The sequence below is a fragment of the Rhinoderma darwinii genome, chromosome 3 (genome assembly GCF_050947455.1).
Source record: "Rhinoderma darwinii isolate aRhiDar2 chromosome 3, aRhiDar2.hap1, whole genome shotgun sequence".
In the NCBI taxonomy this organism is placed as follows: Eukaryota; Metazoa; Chordata; class Amphibia; order Anura; family Rhinodermatidae; genus Rhinoderma; species Rhinoderma darwinii.
In genome coordinates, this window is record NC_134689.1 from 221,203,297 (window position 1) to 221,221,481 (window position 18,185).

The following is an 18,185-nucleotide window of genomic DNA, read 5'->3' on the forward strand; positions in this document are numbered from 1 at the left end:
TTAAAAACGGTCAGACAGCCGAGAAATGGATGAAATTTTAGAGACACACTTTTGCTAAACAGTCATGAAAAACTGACAGTTGATTCGTTTTTAACACTTTTTTTTTTTCACTGTCGTGTGAATATAACCTAAAAGGAATTAGAAAGGCATTTCACACCATATCAAGTTTAACATAAATGCACGGTTCCCGGTCCAATAATACAGATGTACTATATTATGTCATTAAGCAGCCAGCAATTATACAAGACTAAATCCACCATGAACTGCTGGTCCTGTGCTGATAAGCATAGAGAGTGGGATCATACCATTCTTTCGGACATGGGGTGAAGCAACGCCAACAAAGACTTCCAACATCATTTCCTTTCTTTTGTTCAGAAATGAGAGAATTTAATCATTAAAACTATAGAAATCAAACACTTAGAATTTCACATATGTCCCCAAGTTAAATCTTTTTTGTGGCTTTACCACAATATCAGCTCTTGCCCCTACAACAAAAAAACATGCTGTGAAATGTAGTTTATTATGTAATATGTTTTTATAGGTTACTCAATATGTAACAAGTCTTGCTCAAAATAGCAAAAGGTGGAAACTACAGAGATGAAAACAAAATTACCTAAAATAGACGCTGGCTTGCAACCCAAGCTAAATAAAATCATATATTTTCTAAATAATATTTTAAACAAAGTAGAATCTTTTAATACAAACTTAGCCAAGAAGTTGGGTGGGAGCAGTTAGGTGAAAAATAAAACGTAAATAATCTAAACACAATCCTGGTATCTTCTCATAATCATGACCAGTTTAGGATATAAGGCCATGGACATGTTTAGTAAGGTCATTTTTAAGCAAACGAAATTTTTTTAATTGTGATGGGAGTGAGTTACGTTGAATAAAAGCAAGTGCAATGCTGAAATCCAACAGATACCTTGGTGCGCAAAGGAGTAGGATGGAGCATGGTTGGAATCCAAAGCAGAAAGACGGAAGGAAAAACCTACAACATGGGATATGCTAAAGCTATGCTTCTATACAAAAGGGAAAAGTGGGAAAAAACAAAACAAAACCTGATGCCAATAAGATGCCACCTAAACAAACAATGACCAGCCACGGCATCATTCATGCTTTCCACCGCCCCTTCCCCATAGAGAAAAATGTCAAAAATAACAGAACAACTTACTGGCACTAGATTCTGCAAAGAAATAGTCTTCTTTAATCTACAGTTCCAACAAACCACCAAACAGCCCCACTTTGTGAGAATGTACCTCACACGGTCCACATTGCCAGGATTTTGACAAGGTGGTGTTTGTACTGACAAAACACAAAGCCGCATTTGTAAACAGTTTTTCTCTCTTTCGCATAGGTTAGGAACACAAATTTTATATTACATCCCATTAAAGTGTGAAGAAGTTGCTTGAAAGTGAAGAAAGAGGACGATGGGTGTAAAAACATTTCATATAATGATAGTGGTGACATAAAGAAATGCGTCTATAGTTACTGCACTAAATATTTACTTATAATAGTACATTTAACTCAAAGGCGCCGCAGTTATTTTAAGTTTTTTAATTTTCTTTTTTCCTCCACGCGTTCCAAAAGCCATCATTTGTTTATATTTTTCCATCGTCATAACCGTATGAGGGCTTGTTTATTAACTAATTTTTAAATAAAAAAGCATACATACAACACTAAGTATAGCAATATTGTGCTCCACAGTAGTCACACCCCATGACAGTTTTGTAGCTTAAAGAGGCTCTGTCACCAGATTTTGCAAGCCCTATCTGCTATTGCAGCAGATAGGCGCTGCAATGTAGATTACAGTAACGTTTTTATTTTTAAAAAACGAGCATTTTTGGCCAAGTTATGACCATTTTTGTAGTTATGCAAATGAGGCTTGCAAAAGTCCAAGTGGGTGTGTTTAAAAGTAAAAGTCCAAGTGGGCGTGTATTATGTGCGTACATCGGGGCCTTGTTAATACTTTTACTAGCTGGGCGCTCTAACGAGAAGTATCATCCACTTCTCTTCAGAACGCCCAGCTTCTGCCAGATCACGCTGTGACGTCACTCACAGGTCCTGCATCGTGTCAGACGAGCGAGGACACATCGGCACCAGAGGCTTCAGTTGATTCTGCAGCAGCATCGGCGTTAGCAGGTAAGTCGATGTAGTCGATAACTTGTCGATAACTTGTAGTCGATAAGTCGATAACTTGGCCAAAAATGCTCGTTTTTTAAAAATAAAAACGTTACTGTAATCTACATTGCAGCGCCTATCTGCTGCAATAGCAGATAGGGGCTGCAAAATCTGGTGACAGAGCCTCTTTAACGCAAAAACACAGGAAATTATCTATTAATGCACCTTGTAAGGCAAGAGGCTATAAAAATAATGAAAAGAAGAGTCCTGCAAGTACAACTTAAACCATTGAGCTTTGATGAAGGCGAGGTTTGGCCCAAACAATACGTACGCAGAGTTTTTCTGTCATGGAACAAGTAATCAGTAGCAAAGTGAAGAAAACCAGGGGATTAGGGAAGAGTAGGTACGAAGGGGAGGGAAGGAGGGAGGGGGTAGATGGACGTGCGGTTCATCCAAAAGCAAAATACAACCATACTGAGAGAGGGCATATTATGTAGCAAATGGTGCGTCATCTAAAAATTGACGCTCCAAGTACTAAGTAGTAGAGCCAAAGCAATCGATAAGCTTTTGTTTTAAATGTAGTGGGAGGAGAAGAATAAAATGTATCCCATAATTTTTTCCAACTTGTCTTTCTTTACAAAGGGAGGTCTCCACCAAGTCCATCCGAAATAGATGAGATCATTTTTGCCCAAAAATACAATGAGTGTGAGTGCGTCTGGGGGGGGGGGGGTAGTCCTTATCCAGATTGTTTTTGTTGCAGCTGCTGACACATAGCACAATCGTTTTCTTTTTAAAGCTTTGGGATATTAATCACATATGACGTCAGATTACCAAAAAGACCCCATTCGAGAGTAAGTGGACATTGCAGTGAAAGTGAACATAAAGCAAATTGTCGTATTTGTATCCAAAATAGGTTAATAGAAGGGCATGTTCAGAAGCAGTGTAATAGGCCTTTGTGCGGCATATTACATTTTGGACAGAATTGGTGAGAGGAGTCCCCCATGAGAAATCTCGTATGGGGGTACATAGGCTCTGTGGGCTATCTGGAATGCGATCTCCCAGTACATGGCTGATGGAAGAGGTTTAGCCGCATCAACCATGGATATCAATAGATCGTCATGTGATACAAAGCTTTCGTTAAAATATTATAGTACATGGTTATCCGTCTATTCCTACTCTGATATGTAGGGGTCAAAGGACAAAAGAAATCATCTCAGTGTTTCTTGCAAATGTCTAATCACCCTATGGGCGTAGCGTCAAGCCTGCGAATAGTAAAAGGGGTCTTGGCCTACAATCTTGTGTAGTGTGTGGATCGCGATAAACATGTAGGGGCGACATTCTGACAGGTCAATTATTAGTCTGTTCCGGGTCAGTCCCCCAGAAGCTTATGTATAGAAAATAGTATGGAGGGGCAGCCACCCTGAAAATCTGGATATTTGGCTCAAGTGAGGAGTAAGGAGAATCTGGGATTCATACTGAAATGTTGTCCAGTCTTGGTCCATGTTTTTCACGTCATCATAATAAGGTGGTTAGCCCGTTTTTCAGATGATAAAGCAGAGTAGGGGGCCTGTAGAATACACGTTAGGGAGGTGGGCAATAAAAATTGTTGGTCTAAAATATGGTCAGTAAAACATGAGCTAGCCCCCAATCCCTCGCATTTCAGCTGCCATGTTGTATAAATGTATTTGTGGAAAGTTAATTCCTCTCCTGTCGCCTGCTGAAAGATACACAGACTCACCCTACGTCTCTTATCTGTCCATATAAATCAGCGAAATAGGGCATTAATATGTTTCAGTGCTTGTCCACAGGTAACGGAATTGCTGCAGAAAATTTCTGCAACAATTTAGTTGAAAGTAGCAGACATTCCGCTGCGGCAAAAACGCACGATTTACTGCAGAAAACAGTGCATTTTTGTTTCATTTTTCTCAATGTTGGGGGATGGTGACGTCTCTTCTGAAAAACGCAGCAATCCAGTCCACTTTCTGCAGCAGGAATTGACATGCTGCAGTCCGAAAAATACGCAGCGCAGGTCAATTTCTGCTCTGAATATTTACGCAGAGTGTGAATGTGATTTGTTAAATCTCACCCACTTTGCTGCTACTATATTCAGCTGCGTTTTTTCCGTCCGCAATTCCGGACGGAAAAAACGCAGCAAATCCGCTACGTGTGGACGAGCCCTAACATCTACTGGTCTCAAGTAAATAGGTAAGGACTGCATCAGAGAGTAATTTGGGAAAGACCACCATTTTAAATAGTTCCGCTCTACCCAAAAATGATAAAGTGAAATGTTTCCAGGTCTAAAGTTGGGACTCCAGATATGCCAGAAAGGGATCGACATTGCGCTTAGTTGTCTTGTAATGCGAACACCCAAGAAGGGAAGATAATCCGAATTACACTTGAAAGTATATCCCGAGGACCAAGTAGGTTTAGAGGGTCTTTGAGAATTAAAGCTTCTAATTTGTGTACATTAAGTCTAAGGCCTCATGCACACGACCATAGCCATGTGCACGGCCGTGATTTTCGGGTAGGCCGGCCGCTGAGTATCACCCGTGAGCCGCTCGCAAATCGTGGGCCGTGCACATGGGGACGTCCATTATTTTCCTTGAGCCTGGAACACGGCCGTAATAAGACATGTCCGTTCTTTCTGCGGTCCAGGCTCCTGGGCCACGCATGGACCGTGGAAACCCTGGTCATGTGCATGGGCCCACAGAAATGAATGGGGCCGCAATTCTCCCGTGGATTTTTGGGGGAATTGCGGCCGCAAAAGAATGTTCGTGTGCATGGGGCCCAAAGCCCAACAGGTACCCATAGTACGTGATATCTTAAAAAATATGTGGAAGAGAGGTAACATATATATATAACAGTATATCATCTGCAACGGAAAGGACAAAGAAAAAACACACACAGGGGTATGTAAATGGCAAAAAGTCTATAGACACTAGATGTATCACAAAGAAATATACAAATTTTATTGATGACAATTACACCACATAAACAATTTAAATGATTTAAAAAGCAAATGCATGCTAGAGCTGGTCTTCTGGGGAATGCCACCCTGCTAAGTAGCCAGTATCAAAAGAACCCCAGAAAAGGACTCCCCCAATAAATGTAATCGTATGGATCTGAATAAGCGTAATATTGCATCAAACCATAATGTACACAGATATAAGGTGTACAAATCCTACCAGATCATGAGATATTCAGCTGAATCACAACTTAAAAGGCTGCAAACAGAAAAAAAAAAAAAGGGGTTCCTTTGGGGTTCTCGTTTCTACAGCATTTCTTACTCTGCAGCCTGTTTAGAAATACTTGACTGTTATTCATACCACATACCTTTATAAACTGGTGGACATTCTACATGCAGCTCTATAAATTATTATTATTGATGACTTCATTTATTCTACATATATCCCCTAGCAATGTCAGCATCTCCTGGCTCATTTTGATAGCATGAAATATGTTTTACTTAGGCGTAAGATCAATAAAGCAATTGATGAATTCAGTTACTCAGCAGATCCGTAATTTACTATGATGTTTACAGTTGGGGGTATAGTTAATACAATGTAATATTAGCAACACAAAATATAGAGCAACGAAAAGAAAGAAAAAAAACTACCAGTAATTTTGTGGGTATCGATAACTAATTCAGCGCAACAATACAAGTGCAAAAACGAAATTTTATACCCATTGAAAAATGCAAAGGAACAGGCTGCTAAGGCAAGCAAGTGAAAATCTCAACATCTCGCAAACCTCTCCTGCTTAAGTATTTTTACTATAGAAAACCATGATCACAATCTTTCATGCCAGGTTTTTCCCCATTAAAGTTGATATGGTACAAATAGCATAAAAATGACAGACGACATTTAAAAAAACGGCAGCATGATCAAGAAAACACACAATTATAATGCACAATGTGAGCTCTGCATTGTTCTTTTTAAATAAATGACAATTATTCTTTATATAGCTCAAACATATTTCACAGCGCTTTACAAATCAGGTTATTTTAACCCCTTAACGCACCATGACGTAACTGTACGTCATGGTGAGCAGTAAGTTCGCGCACCTTGACGTACAGTTACGGCAGTGCTTTGACAGTTAACCGCCGAGCGGCGCTACACCGCAGCGGCGGTTAACTGTGCAGGGTGTCAGCCCTGCTCTCCCCGTTGCCGATCAGCGGCCTGTCGCCGCTGATATCGGCAGTTAACCCCTTAATTGCGGCGCTCGATTTTGAACGCCACAATTAAGGTCTTTAGCGCCGATCGGCAGCCCCCATGTGAAATCACGGGGGCTGGCGATGGTACCCATGGCAACCGGACGCCAGACAATGGCTTCCGGGTTGCCATGTACAGAAGCCTATGAGGACCACCCTAAGGGTGGTCGTCGTAGGCTTCCTGTCAGTGTGACTGTCACATCACAATGACAGTTGAAATGCATTACACTACGTGTGTAGTGTAATGTATTCCAGCAGGGATCAGAGCTGCAAGTCTAAGTGTCCCCTAGTGGGACAAGTGAAAAAAGTAAAAAAATGTTTTAAAAAAAGTGTAAAAATAAAAGTTATAAGTGACATAAACAAGAACTGCTTTTTTTCCTATAATAAGTCTTTCATTATAGGAAAAAAAATGAACACGTAAAAAAAAAGTACACATATTTGGTATCACCGCGTTCGTAACGACCCCAACTATAAAACTATAATATTAGTTTTCCCGCACAGTGAACCACGCAAAAAAAACAAACGAAAAACAATGCCAGAATCACTATTTTTTGGTCACCACCCCTCACAAAATATGTAATAAAAAGTGATCAAAAAGTCGCATGTACGCCAAAATAGTACCCATACAAACTACAACCCGTCCCGCAAAAAACAAGCCATTACACAGCTTTTTTGACTGAAAAATAAAAAAAAGTTATGGCTCTCAGAATATGGTGACACAGAAAATACATTTATTTTCTAAATAACTTATTTTATTGCTCAAACGCTACAAAACATAAAAAACCCTATATACATATTGTATCGCCGTAATCGTACCGACCCGCAGAATAAAGTATAATAGTCATTTATAGCCCAGGGTAAACGCCGTCAAAAATAAATAAAAATCATTGTCAGAATTGATGGTTTTTGGTCACCTGGCTTGCCGAAAAATTGAATAAAAAGTGATCAACAAAATCGCATGTACCCCAAAATGGTACCAATGAAAATTACAGATTGTCCCGCAACAAATAAGCCCTTACACGGTTCCGGTGGTGAAAAAATAAAAAAAGTTCCGGCTCCCAGATTATGGCGATGCAAAATGTACAGAGTGTTCCAAAAGTGGATAAGATCGGGCACCATTTATCAGTGCGACACTGGCCACATATCTGTGGGTTATTATTTATTTACAACCATTATTATACCCTCTTATTATGCCCCTGATGTACTTTGCCCAGCCTACATGTGCCCCAACATTATAAACTGAAATACCAGCAAAACGCCAGAGCTACTACCAAGCAAAATATGCGCTCCAAAAGCCAAATGGCGTCCCTCCCTTCTGAACCCTACAGCGTGCCCAAACAGCCGTTTATGTCCACCGATATGGCATCGTACCAAAAAATGGTACCAATAAAAACGACAGCTCGTCCCGCAAAAAATAAGCCCCCACACCGCTCTATTGACAGAAAAATAAAAAAGTAGTGGCTCTTGGAAAGCGGGGAGGAAAAACTAAAAAGCAAAACATGAATCAGTTCGTAAAGGGTTAATTACTTTCTAATGAAAAAACATTTATGACCACATGTGGGGTATAGCCGTACTCGGGAGAAATTGCTTTACAAACGTTGGGGTGCATTTTCTCGTTTATCCTTTGTGAAATTGAAAAAATGCAACATTTTAGTGGAAATAATGTTGATATTAATTTTCACGGCCCAATTCTAATAAATTCTGCAAAAGACCTGTGGGGTCTAAATGCTCACTATACCCCTAGATAGATTCCTTAAGTGGTGTAGTTTCCCAAATGGGGTTACTTTTGGGGGGCTTCCACTGTTTCGGTCTCTCAGGGGCTTTGCAAATTCGACATGACACCCAAAAACATTCCAGCTAAATTTGAGCTCCAAAAGCCAAATAGCGCTCCTTCCCTTCTAAGCCCCGGTGTGGGTCCAAACAGTAGTTTATTACCATATATGGGGTATTTACGTAATCAGGAGAAATTGTTTTACAAATGTTGGGGCGCTTTTTCTCCTTTATTCCTTGTAAAAATTAAAAATGGCTACCTTTTTTCACAAAAAAAGTAGATTTTCACCTTCACATACTAATTCAAATAAATTTAGCAAAAAAACTGTGGGTTCAAAATGCTAACTATACCCATAGATAAATTCCTTGAGGGGTATAGTTTCCAAAATGGGGTCACTTTTGGGGTGTTTCCACTGTTTTGGCAGCACAAGGCCTCCTCACACCTGACATGGTACCTAAAATATATTCTAATAAAATAGAGGCCCAAAATCCACTAGGTGCTCCTTTGCTTCTGAGGCCTGTGTTTCAGTCCATGACCGCGCTAGGGCCACATGTGGGGTATTTCTAAAAACTGCAGAATCTGGGCAATAAATATTGAGTTGCATTTCTTGGGTAAAACCTTCTGTGGTACAGAAAAAATTTATTACAAATGAATTTTTGAAGAAAAAAAATGAAATTTGTAAATTTCCCCTCTACTTTGCTTTAATTCCTGTGAAACGCCTAAAGGGCTAAAATACTTTGTGAATGCTGTTTTGAATACTTTGATGGGTGCAGTTTTCAAAATGGGGTGATTTATGGGGACTTTCTAATATATAAGGCCCTCAAAGCCATTTCAGAACTGAACTGGTCCCTGAAAAAATAGCCTTTTGAAATTTTCTTGAAAATATGAGAAATTGCTGCTAAAGTTCTAAGCGTTGTAACGTCCTAGAAAAATAAAAGAATGTTCAAAAAATGACGCAAACATAAAGTAGACATATGGGAAATATAAACTAGTAAGTATTTTGTGTGGTATTACTATCTGTTTTACAAGTAAATACATTAAAATTTAGAAAAATGCTAATTTTTGCTAATTTTCTCTAAATCTTGGCGTTTCTTACAAATAAATATTGAATTTAATGACAAAATTTTTTCAGTATCATAAAGTACAATATGTCACGAGAAAACAATCCCAAAATCGCTTGGATAGGTAAAAGCATTCTGGAGTTATTACCACATAAAGTGACACGTCAGATTTGCAAAAAAGGGGTTGGTCCTGAAGGCCAAAACAGGCTTAGACACTAAGGGGTTAATAGCCGGAATACAGACTTAGAAATGTTGACGCTTATAAATCTAAAGGTTTTAGGAGAAGCCATACCAAGGCAAAAAAAAAAAAAAGACATGCAGAAAATTGTAAGTCTGTATGCTTAGAATATAAGCCATCTCTGTGGCTACTATCTGGTCTTGACCCGTTTGGCTCTCCATAGGTATTTCAAGTAGCAATTGATACGAAGCTTATTGAAATACAAAAACAGAAATGGACCCTCAACTGTAGAAGCAATAAGGTGTGGTAGATAAATCTACTGGGATGCAGCGAGCATCCATCTGCTGGAAAAGACAGGGAGCTGCTGCCTGCTTTATTTTTACAACAGTGGTAGAACTCCCACTTAGCACATCTATTAAAAGACTGCAGGTTACAAAAAGCCTCAAATCCGGTTTTGCATTTCACATCAGCAAAAGCGAGATATTATGTGAATTCAGGCTACGCAACAAGAAATCACTTGTGACTGCAAGACGCAACCTCAACAACAATTTTTGGGCACTCAAGTGGTTAGCGAGCGGCTATCCACTCCACGGAGCAGAAACTGTTAAATCACAATCCTAGCTACTCACGGTTGTGTGAAGTCATGTGCCACAAAGTCGGAGCTCTTCAAGAGTAAAAAGATGTCACTCAGGCTTTTACATTTCAATGAGCTGTTCAATGCAATCCAATAGGCATCCTATTCAGAGCATAAAAAAAACCACAATGAATAAACGCTCAAGGTGTTTCCTAAAAAACTTGTAGAAAAGAACGAAAATGTATTTTACTAGCGCTAAGGGTGGACAACTACTAAAGATGCGCACTAGCGATTACTATATAATGAGGTGCACGCTCTCTTTACCCCTTTCGCTACTTGCGGGCTGTGAATGGAGCTCCTCCTTAATATTTAATGCCCGATTACTAGAAGACCTGTATATATAGTTTGTTCTTCTAGAATGCCGCTTGCCCTGAATATTATTCTGATAATAAAGGGCGCCACGCACTGTATGTTATTTCAGTGAAGAGCTACATTTTATTGCAATGTCTTGATATTTTACTATCATCGTAACACTCACTTCTGTATTATTGAGCATGTCCGCTGTGCGGGGGCCCAGAAGATTATTGTGCTTTTGTGTTTATAGGACTCCTTCAGTTTTTTTTAACTGGTAGCACCATGACACATTAATTTCTATGGGGCCATGCAAACGTCAGTCGTTTTGATGGTTCTGTTCATCCGTTCCGTCAAAAGTAGTGCATGTCCTACTTTTGTCCGTCGTTCAGTGACCGTGGGGCCCTTGAAGTCTATTGGTCCGTCAAAAAAAAAGCGGACGGCACACGTGTGCCGCCTGTTTTTCACGGATCCGTTGCTAAGCAACGGCAGGGTCTGCCAAAGTTCCCTGCATTCAACACACAGGATGGATTTTAACAGACCGTTTAAAACGGAAGACAAACAGAAGCACAAACGGAACGGACGCGGAGTGACAACGGAAACCACAAAGATGTCACAACGGACACACGGATCAGTTTTAAACGGACGTGAAAATGGTGAAGGATGTGTGCTTGAGGCCTAAGAGGTGAGGAGGTAGAGGTCGCACATGGGCTGTGGTGCCAAAGGGGGCCCAAAGGCACCAGCATTATAAATGGCACATGGTAGGTGGGGGCCCTGTTACAAGTTATTCACCGTGGCCCAGCAAACCTCTGTGCAGTTGCAAAAGTTACTTGTTATTTCTAGTCATATGCCCATGCTATCACTTCTGTAACGATTTATATCTGTACGGAGGCTTATTTTCTTTAGGAATAAATAATGTGCAGCGGCAATCGGGTTTATACAGTTCTGTGCCCTAGCTGCTGCAGAACAAAGGATCCACACCTCAGATGCTGCAGGACTTCCTTTTTAACCGTTTAACTGCCTAGGACATATGTAGTACGTCATGACTTTAAATGATTGCTGCACCAGAAGCTTAGATCTTAATATTATATTTAAGCCCGGAATCTTAGCTTTCAAATGATATCAAGTGCAACATTTAGGGCAAAGCAGCCATTTGAAGTTAGGGAGCAAAATTTAAAGTTTTACTGGCCCCATGCACACAAACGTGCTTTTGCGGCCGCAATTCCCCCCAAAATCCACGGGAGAATTGCGGATCCATTCATTTCTATGGGCCCAAGCACACGACCGTGGTTTTCACGGTCCGTGCATGGCCCAGGAGCCCGGAGCGCAGAAAGAACGGACATGTCTTATTACGCCCATGTTCTGCGGTCCAGGCTCATAGGAAATAATGGACGCAGCCATGTGCACAGCCCGCGATTTGCGGGCAGCTCGCGGGTGTCACTCTGTGGCCGGCCGACCCGAAAATCACGGCCGTGCACACGGCTACGGTCTGTACGTGTAAGGGGAGGAGAAGCTGCAAGCGCCAACAGGAAGGAAGATTAGAGTTTGTTACTGTAATCTCTCCCTTGATGTTTTATTTGAAGGTGTTGCATGTCTGCTTGGAATCAGACTTTTCACCACATACATTTTTATTTTTTATTAAAGGAGTGTAAATTGCTTTGCATGGCATTTTCACAATGTGCCAGGTGTCTGCTCTGCCAGCATTTTAAGCATAGTTATATATTTTGGTGAACCTATCTTGTATAATAGGGAATTGCATTATCATTAATTGTTTATTTATATCCATTAAGGAAAGTATATACAATTGTGGTTTTGCGGTGTGGTTCTCAGCCGGTGTGGGCAGTGACGGGTAGTCGCCAGGAATTCAAATTCTCTGGAGCGGATTATCACATTTCTCCATCACAACTGAGGGCCAACTTATGGTGCTTGTTGAAGGTTAAAGGGGTTAGCCACCTTAGGAATACTATTTCTAAATGGGTGTCACATTCAAATAGGAAGCTTACTAATGCATTTTTTTAGCAGTTCTGCAGGGTTTTCGCTGTGTAAAGCCATGCCCCCAGTTTCTCATATCTTTCTCTTACGACAGCGTGCCGCTCTGTCAATAACATGGCCGCAGGTAAAGGGACATGCGACAAGAGACGTTAGTCTGCAACCTGCGATAAAACTTGCCGCGCATGCGCATGTCCTGGACAGTCAGGAAACTAGTTAATTCGCTGTGGGTTTTATTGGAGATTGCATGCCGACGTCTTGTCACGTGTCCCTCCATCTGTGGCCAAATTATGGGCAGAGAAGCGTGCGGTCAGGGGAGAAGGATATGAGAACAAGGGGGCGTGGCTTCACACATAGCGAAAATGGATTAGTACGTTGCCTATTTTAAGGTTTGAATCACATCAGGAAATAGCATACCTAAAGTGGACAACACCTTTAAAAGAGAAACAAGGTGACTGTTGCAATATGCTAATGGAGATCATGGCAGCCCTTCTTTCTCGAGGCGCAGAATACAGATGCTAGTAAGGGTATGTTTACAGGCAAACGCAAAATACGTCTGAAATTACGGAGTGGTTTTCAGGCGAAAACAGCTCCTGAATTTCAGATGTTTTTGCATGTACTGGCGTTTTTCGCGGCGTCCATTACGGACGTAATTGGAGCGTTTTTTCATTGGAGTCAATGAAAAACTGCTCCAAAAACGTCCCAAGAAGTGTCCTGCACTTCTTTGACGCGGGCGTAATTTTACACGCCGTCTATTGACAGCGACGCGTAAAATTACACCTCGTCTGAACAGAACATCGTAAGACCCATTGAAATGGGCAGAGGTTTGCAGACGTATTAGAGCCGTTTTTTCAGGCGTAATTCAAGGCGTAAAACGCGTGAATGTCTGAAAATAGGACATGTGAACATACCCTAACAGTGCCTGTATTCTGCTGACACTGCTCGGAAGACAATCACAAAAATGTTAAAATCTCTGCGGCTGCTATGCTCTATTACCCAAATCACTCCTGGGGGTAAAAGGCAAGTAGAAGTTTTCTAGTGTTCCACAAATGCCCCACATTATTAATTATATTTCCTTTATTCATTTTTAACAGTATACTAGAACATCTTATGCGTTTTATCATGGACCACATTAGATCTGCTTTTAAGGCATTGCTGCTTCATATCAATACGCTACATTGTTTTGTGATTGATATGTTATTTAATACATTTCCAAAAAGTCACTGATTCAGAAATTTTGCCTTGTGTCAAAAAACAGACTGTCTATATGATGAACTTGTCAAAATGTTATGTGACCAATGAACTGCATATCGTGCAGTGAATCCCTGGTTGTATTGCTAATGGGTGAAAAAAATGACATCTTACACAGCACAGTTGCCTGTCACTTCATCAGATCTCCTGGTGACATGTTTTTGTCTGCATGAAACTGGCAGTATGCCCAAAGTGCCACAGATTACCTAAACATTTTTGAGCACAATTGAAAATCTTCCTAACTTGTGCAGAAAAAAATTAGCATACCAACGTTTGATTTTCCCAGAACGGCGGTTGTAAGTGCCACTCTGCTCTGAGTGACGGCTCTAGCGGCCAATCAGGAAACCGCTAGACCTGTCACTCAGGGTCAGGGTTGCAGCATGCACTTGCAAATCATGACCCACAATATATGGACAGTGACATTGGCAGAAGTGCTGGAGTTCCCTGGGCAGAGCAACAGCTGATGCTCTGATTGGAAACTCCAGCGATAGGAAACCCCTGAAGTCACTGACCAAATGTCAGGAGCAGTGCTGGAGTCCCGAGCAAAGCGCTAGCTGATGCTCTGCTCGGGAACTCCAGCAATAGGAAACCCATGAAGTCACTGACCATATATGGACAGTGAAGTCGGCAGCAGTACTGGAGTCCCAGAGCAGAGCATCAGCTGATGCTCTGGAACTCCAGCGATAGTACATATATGGACAGTGACGTTGACAGAAGTGCTGGAGTCCCCGAGGCAGAGCATCAGTTGATGTTCTGCTCAGGAACACCAGCGATAGGAAACCACTGAAAGTCACTAACCAAATGTCGGGAGCAGTGCTGGTGTCCCGAGCAAAGCGCTAGCTGATGCTCAGCTCGGGGACTCCAGCAATAGGCAATGTGACAGCCTCTTGCGGTCATGCCATTGATAACACGCTGACACGGACAGCACATGAAGCAAGCCCTCTGTCACAAGGGGACATCATCAATATTAGAAAAGCTACAGGATTTCCGGGAACAATTCACCGGATTTGAACGGCAGCCATTTAGTACCGAATTTTAAATTAAAGTACATAAGTAAGTGACTTATTTTTACATAAAAATATTAATGCAATGCAATTTTTGGTCCCCGGATAACCCCTTTAAAAAGGACTTGATATTAAACAAGTTAATATCCTTGCTCATGCAGGTGGCTAGCTTTTTGGACAACTGCCATTTGTGCTAGGTGGAGAAGCGATTAATCTGAAGCTTTGCCAAATGCCTGAGCAGAGAATGGCTATTCCCAAGGAAAAGCGGCTTAAGGCTGGGTTCACACACACTATTTACGGACGTAATTTGGGCGTTTTAGCCCCGAATTACGTCCGAAAATACGGCTCCAAAGCGTCGGCAAACATCTGCCCATTCATTTGAATGGGCTTTACGATGTTCTGTGCCGACGGTAAAAAAGACGCCCGCGTCAAAGATGTGCCTGTCACTTCTTGAGACGTAATTGGAGCCGTTTTCCATTGACTCCATGGAAAAATAGCTCCAATTATGTCCGTAATGGACGCAGCGAAAAGCGCCTGCACAATGCATTACGTTTGAAATTCCGGAGTGGTTTTCTCCTGAAAACAGGTCCGTAATTTCAGCCGTAACGGAGGCTGCCGTGTGAATATACCCTAACAGTTACCGTCTTGGCAGTGAGAGCTGAGGGGGCACCAGTTTCCATGTAGACAGGGTGGAGGAGGTGCTCTCTTATAATTCTTTTTTTTTTAACTCTCATACTAATATTGTCAGATTTTCTATTTTTTTTCCATTAATTCTGGGACAACCCTCCCTCCCCCCCCCCCCCCCCATTAAGGTGGTTTTACACGGGCAGATATCCACCATTCAATCGGAGCAATAACCATTAGTATGGGGACGAACGATCGTTATGACGATTATTCGTCCCTATACATTTGCATCTTGTCGCCAGCACATTCACGGTTTACGACTGGCGACCATTTTCTTGGCCACATAAAAGACGGGATCAGCCAATGAACGAGCATTTGCTCATTCATCAGCTCATCTTTGTCCTGTTTTGGGAACAAGCGTTCATATAAAAGCTTTTTCGATCACTGGCCCGTGTAAAAGGGCCTTAACTTTATAAAAGATCCATGTTTATTTTTCGGGTGGCAATTATCTGTATATGGTGGCAAGAACATGTATTAAATAATAAGCATTTCTCCCGTGCATAAAATAGGCAATGTGGTGAAAAAGTTACCCTGGGAGAACTCCAGTTCAGCTTAGGAAAAACACTGCCTCCAAGGGAATTAATTGCCTCTTGCACTTTTGTTGAAAATTCTGGAAACTCTGGTGCCTGTAAGAAAATGTCCCCAAGAAAGATTTCATTATATTACTTTGGCACACACAATGCTACCAGAACGTTCTGTGGCTTGAACCATAAAATGAGGTTAATAGCAACATTTCTGCAAGAAAAAAACCTACCGTAAGGGTCGCGGTATTCTCATCGTCTGACCACTGAGGGTAAAAAGGAGATTTCATTACATATGTAGGCAACAGATAATTACTTGAAAAAGTTAACACTCAAAAGCTCTAGGTCTTCAGCAAATATCACAAGATGGGAAATTGGGAGTTATATATGCCAAAGTTTTGGCTGTAATTTTTTTTACATTTTTAAAAAAGGTATTAATTGGATGATTTGCTAGAATGAAAAAGATGCAATTACATCAATTACCCTCACCCAAGAGGGGCATATTAAGAGTTAGAACAACTAGGAAACGAACAACCAAATAACCGTATTCTCCAAAGAAGTTTTAACATGACATTACATAAGGTAATATGAGGTAGAAATAAAATCATAATAGTCCACAAAATAGAAACTAGGAAAACCATAAAAGGGGGCTCAAATAGATAAATAATACAAGTTTGAAGTATTAGAGTAAGATCACCAGGGCTGCCAATCCGTGTGGTAACTGTAGACAGTTGGTTCTTATTGCTTCGAGTTTCTCCTATGGCATTTCTATTTATTCTACAGTAGATTCAAATTCAATGCTAGACAAATCAGGGGATTTCCATTTGAAGGCTACATGAATTCGAGCCGTATGATAAAATGCATCAATTTAAAGACGTATAAACCATTTGGGAAATTGGGGCCAATAAATAGAGTTCTACCTAACTATTTGTTTAAAAAATTCAGTACCACGATAGTTTCCACCCTTTCAGATTATATATTCCCCTTATGCAAAAATGACAAAATATATGTAAATCAGAAGTAAGGACAGTAAACAAAGTTTAGGACTCCCACATTGCTGCCTGGTGCTGCCTTGATGCTTTTAGGTAGACCATCGCCGTGAAGTTGTCAGTCTGGACCCTATGGAGTCCAATGGTGGAGGGCCAGGAAGATGGCCCTCAATTCCAGAAGGTTAACCCCTTAAGGACGCAGCCTAGTTTGGGCCTTAAGGCTCAGAGCCCATTTTTCAAATCTGACATATTTCACTTTATGTGGTAATAACGTCGGAATGCTTAAACCTACCCAAGCGATTCTGAGATTGTTTTCTCGTGACACATTGGGCTTCATGTTCGTGGTAAAATTTGGTCGATATATTCAGTGTTTATTGGTGAAAAATTGCAAAATGTAGAGAAAATTTAGAAAAAATAGCATTTTTCAGAATTGAAATGCATCTGCTTGTAAAAAAGACGGTTATACCACCCACAATAGTTACTAGTTCACATTTCCCATATGTCTACTTTAGATTGGCATCGTTTTTTGAACATTCTTTTATTTTTCTTGGACGTTACAAGGCTTAGAACATGAACAGCAATTTCTCATATTTTTAAGAAAATTTCAAAAGCCTTTTTTTTAAGGTACCTCTTGAGTTCTGAAGTGGCTTTGTGGGGCCTATGTATTAGAAACCCTGATAAAACACCCCATTTTAAAAACTAGACCCCTCAAAGTATTCAAAACAGCAGTTAGAAAGTTTTTTAACCCTTCAGGCATTTCACAAGAATTAAAGCAAAGTGGAGGTGAAATTTGCAAATTTCATTTTTCTTGCTGAATTTCAATTTTATTCATTTTTTTTTCTGTAACACAGAAGGTTTTACCAGAGAAACACTACAAAACATGTATTGTCCAGATTCTGCAGTTTTTAGAAATGTCCCACATGTGGCTCTACTGCGCTTCTGGAATAAAACACAAGCCCTAGAAGCAAAGAAGCACCTAGTGCATTTTGAGTCCTCTTTTTTATTAGAATATATTTTAGGCAGCATGCCAGGTTTGAAGAGGTGTTGAGGTGTCAAAACAGTAGGAATCCCCCAATAGTGACCCCATTTTGGAAACTACACCCCTCAAGGAATTCATTTAGGGTTGTTGTTACCATTTTGACCGCACAGTTTTTTCACAGCACGTATTTGAATTGGGCTCTGAAATGAAAAAAATGTCATTTTTTGCAATAAAATGTCATTTGTGATCAAAATTTCTTATTTTCACAGGGAACAAAATACCCCTTTTTGTTGCCCAATTTGTCCTTAGTGTGGCAATACCCCATTTGTGGTGATAAACTGCCGTTTGGGCCCATGGGAGGGCTCAGAAGGAAAGGAGCGCTATATGTTTGTTGGAGTCCAGATTTTGCTGGATTGGTTTTCGGGTGCCATGTCGCATTTGCAGAGCCTCAGAGGTATCAAAGCAATGGAAACCCACCAAAAGTGACCCCATTTTGGAAACTACA

The 18,185-nt window shown here is 40.8% G+C and overlaps 1 protein-coding gene across 2 annotated transcripts in view; it reads right to left on the reverse strand.

Moving 5' to 3' along the window:
• The window catches only part of CDC123 (cell division cycle 123), an 83,065-nt gene that overhangs the window by 45,455 nt on the left and 19,425 nt on the right, over positions 1–18,185 (reverse strand). For both annotated transcript variants that reach the window (XM_075857428.1, XM_075857427.1), the window contains exons 4-6: positions 15,946–15,978; positions 15,722–15,817; positions 9,968–10,074 (exon numbers count right to left, since the gene is read on the reverse strand). In XM_075857428.1, coding sequence (XP_075713543.1) covers positions 9,968–10,074; positions 15,722–15,817; positions 15,946–15,978 — 236 coding nt within the window. The remainder of the gene's footprint in view (positions 1–9,967; positions 10,075–15,721; positions 15,818–15,945; positions 15,979–18,185) is intronic.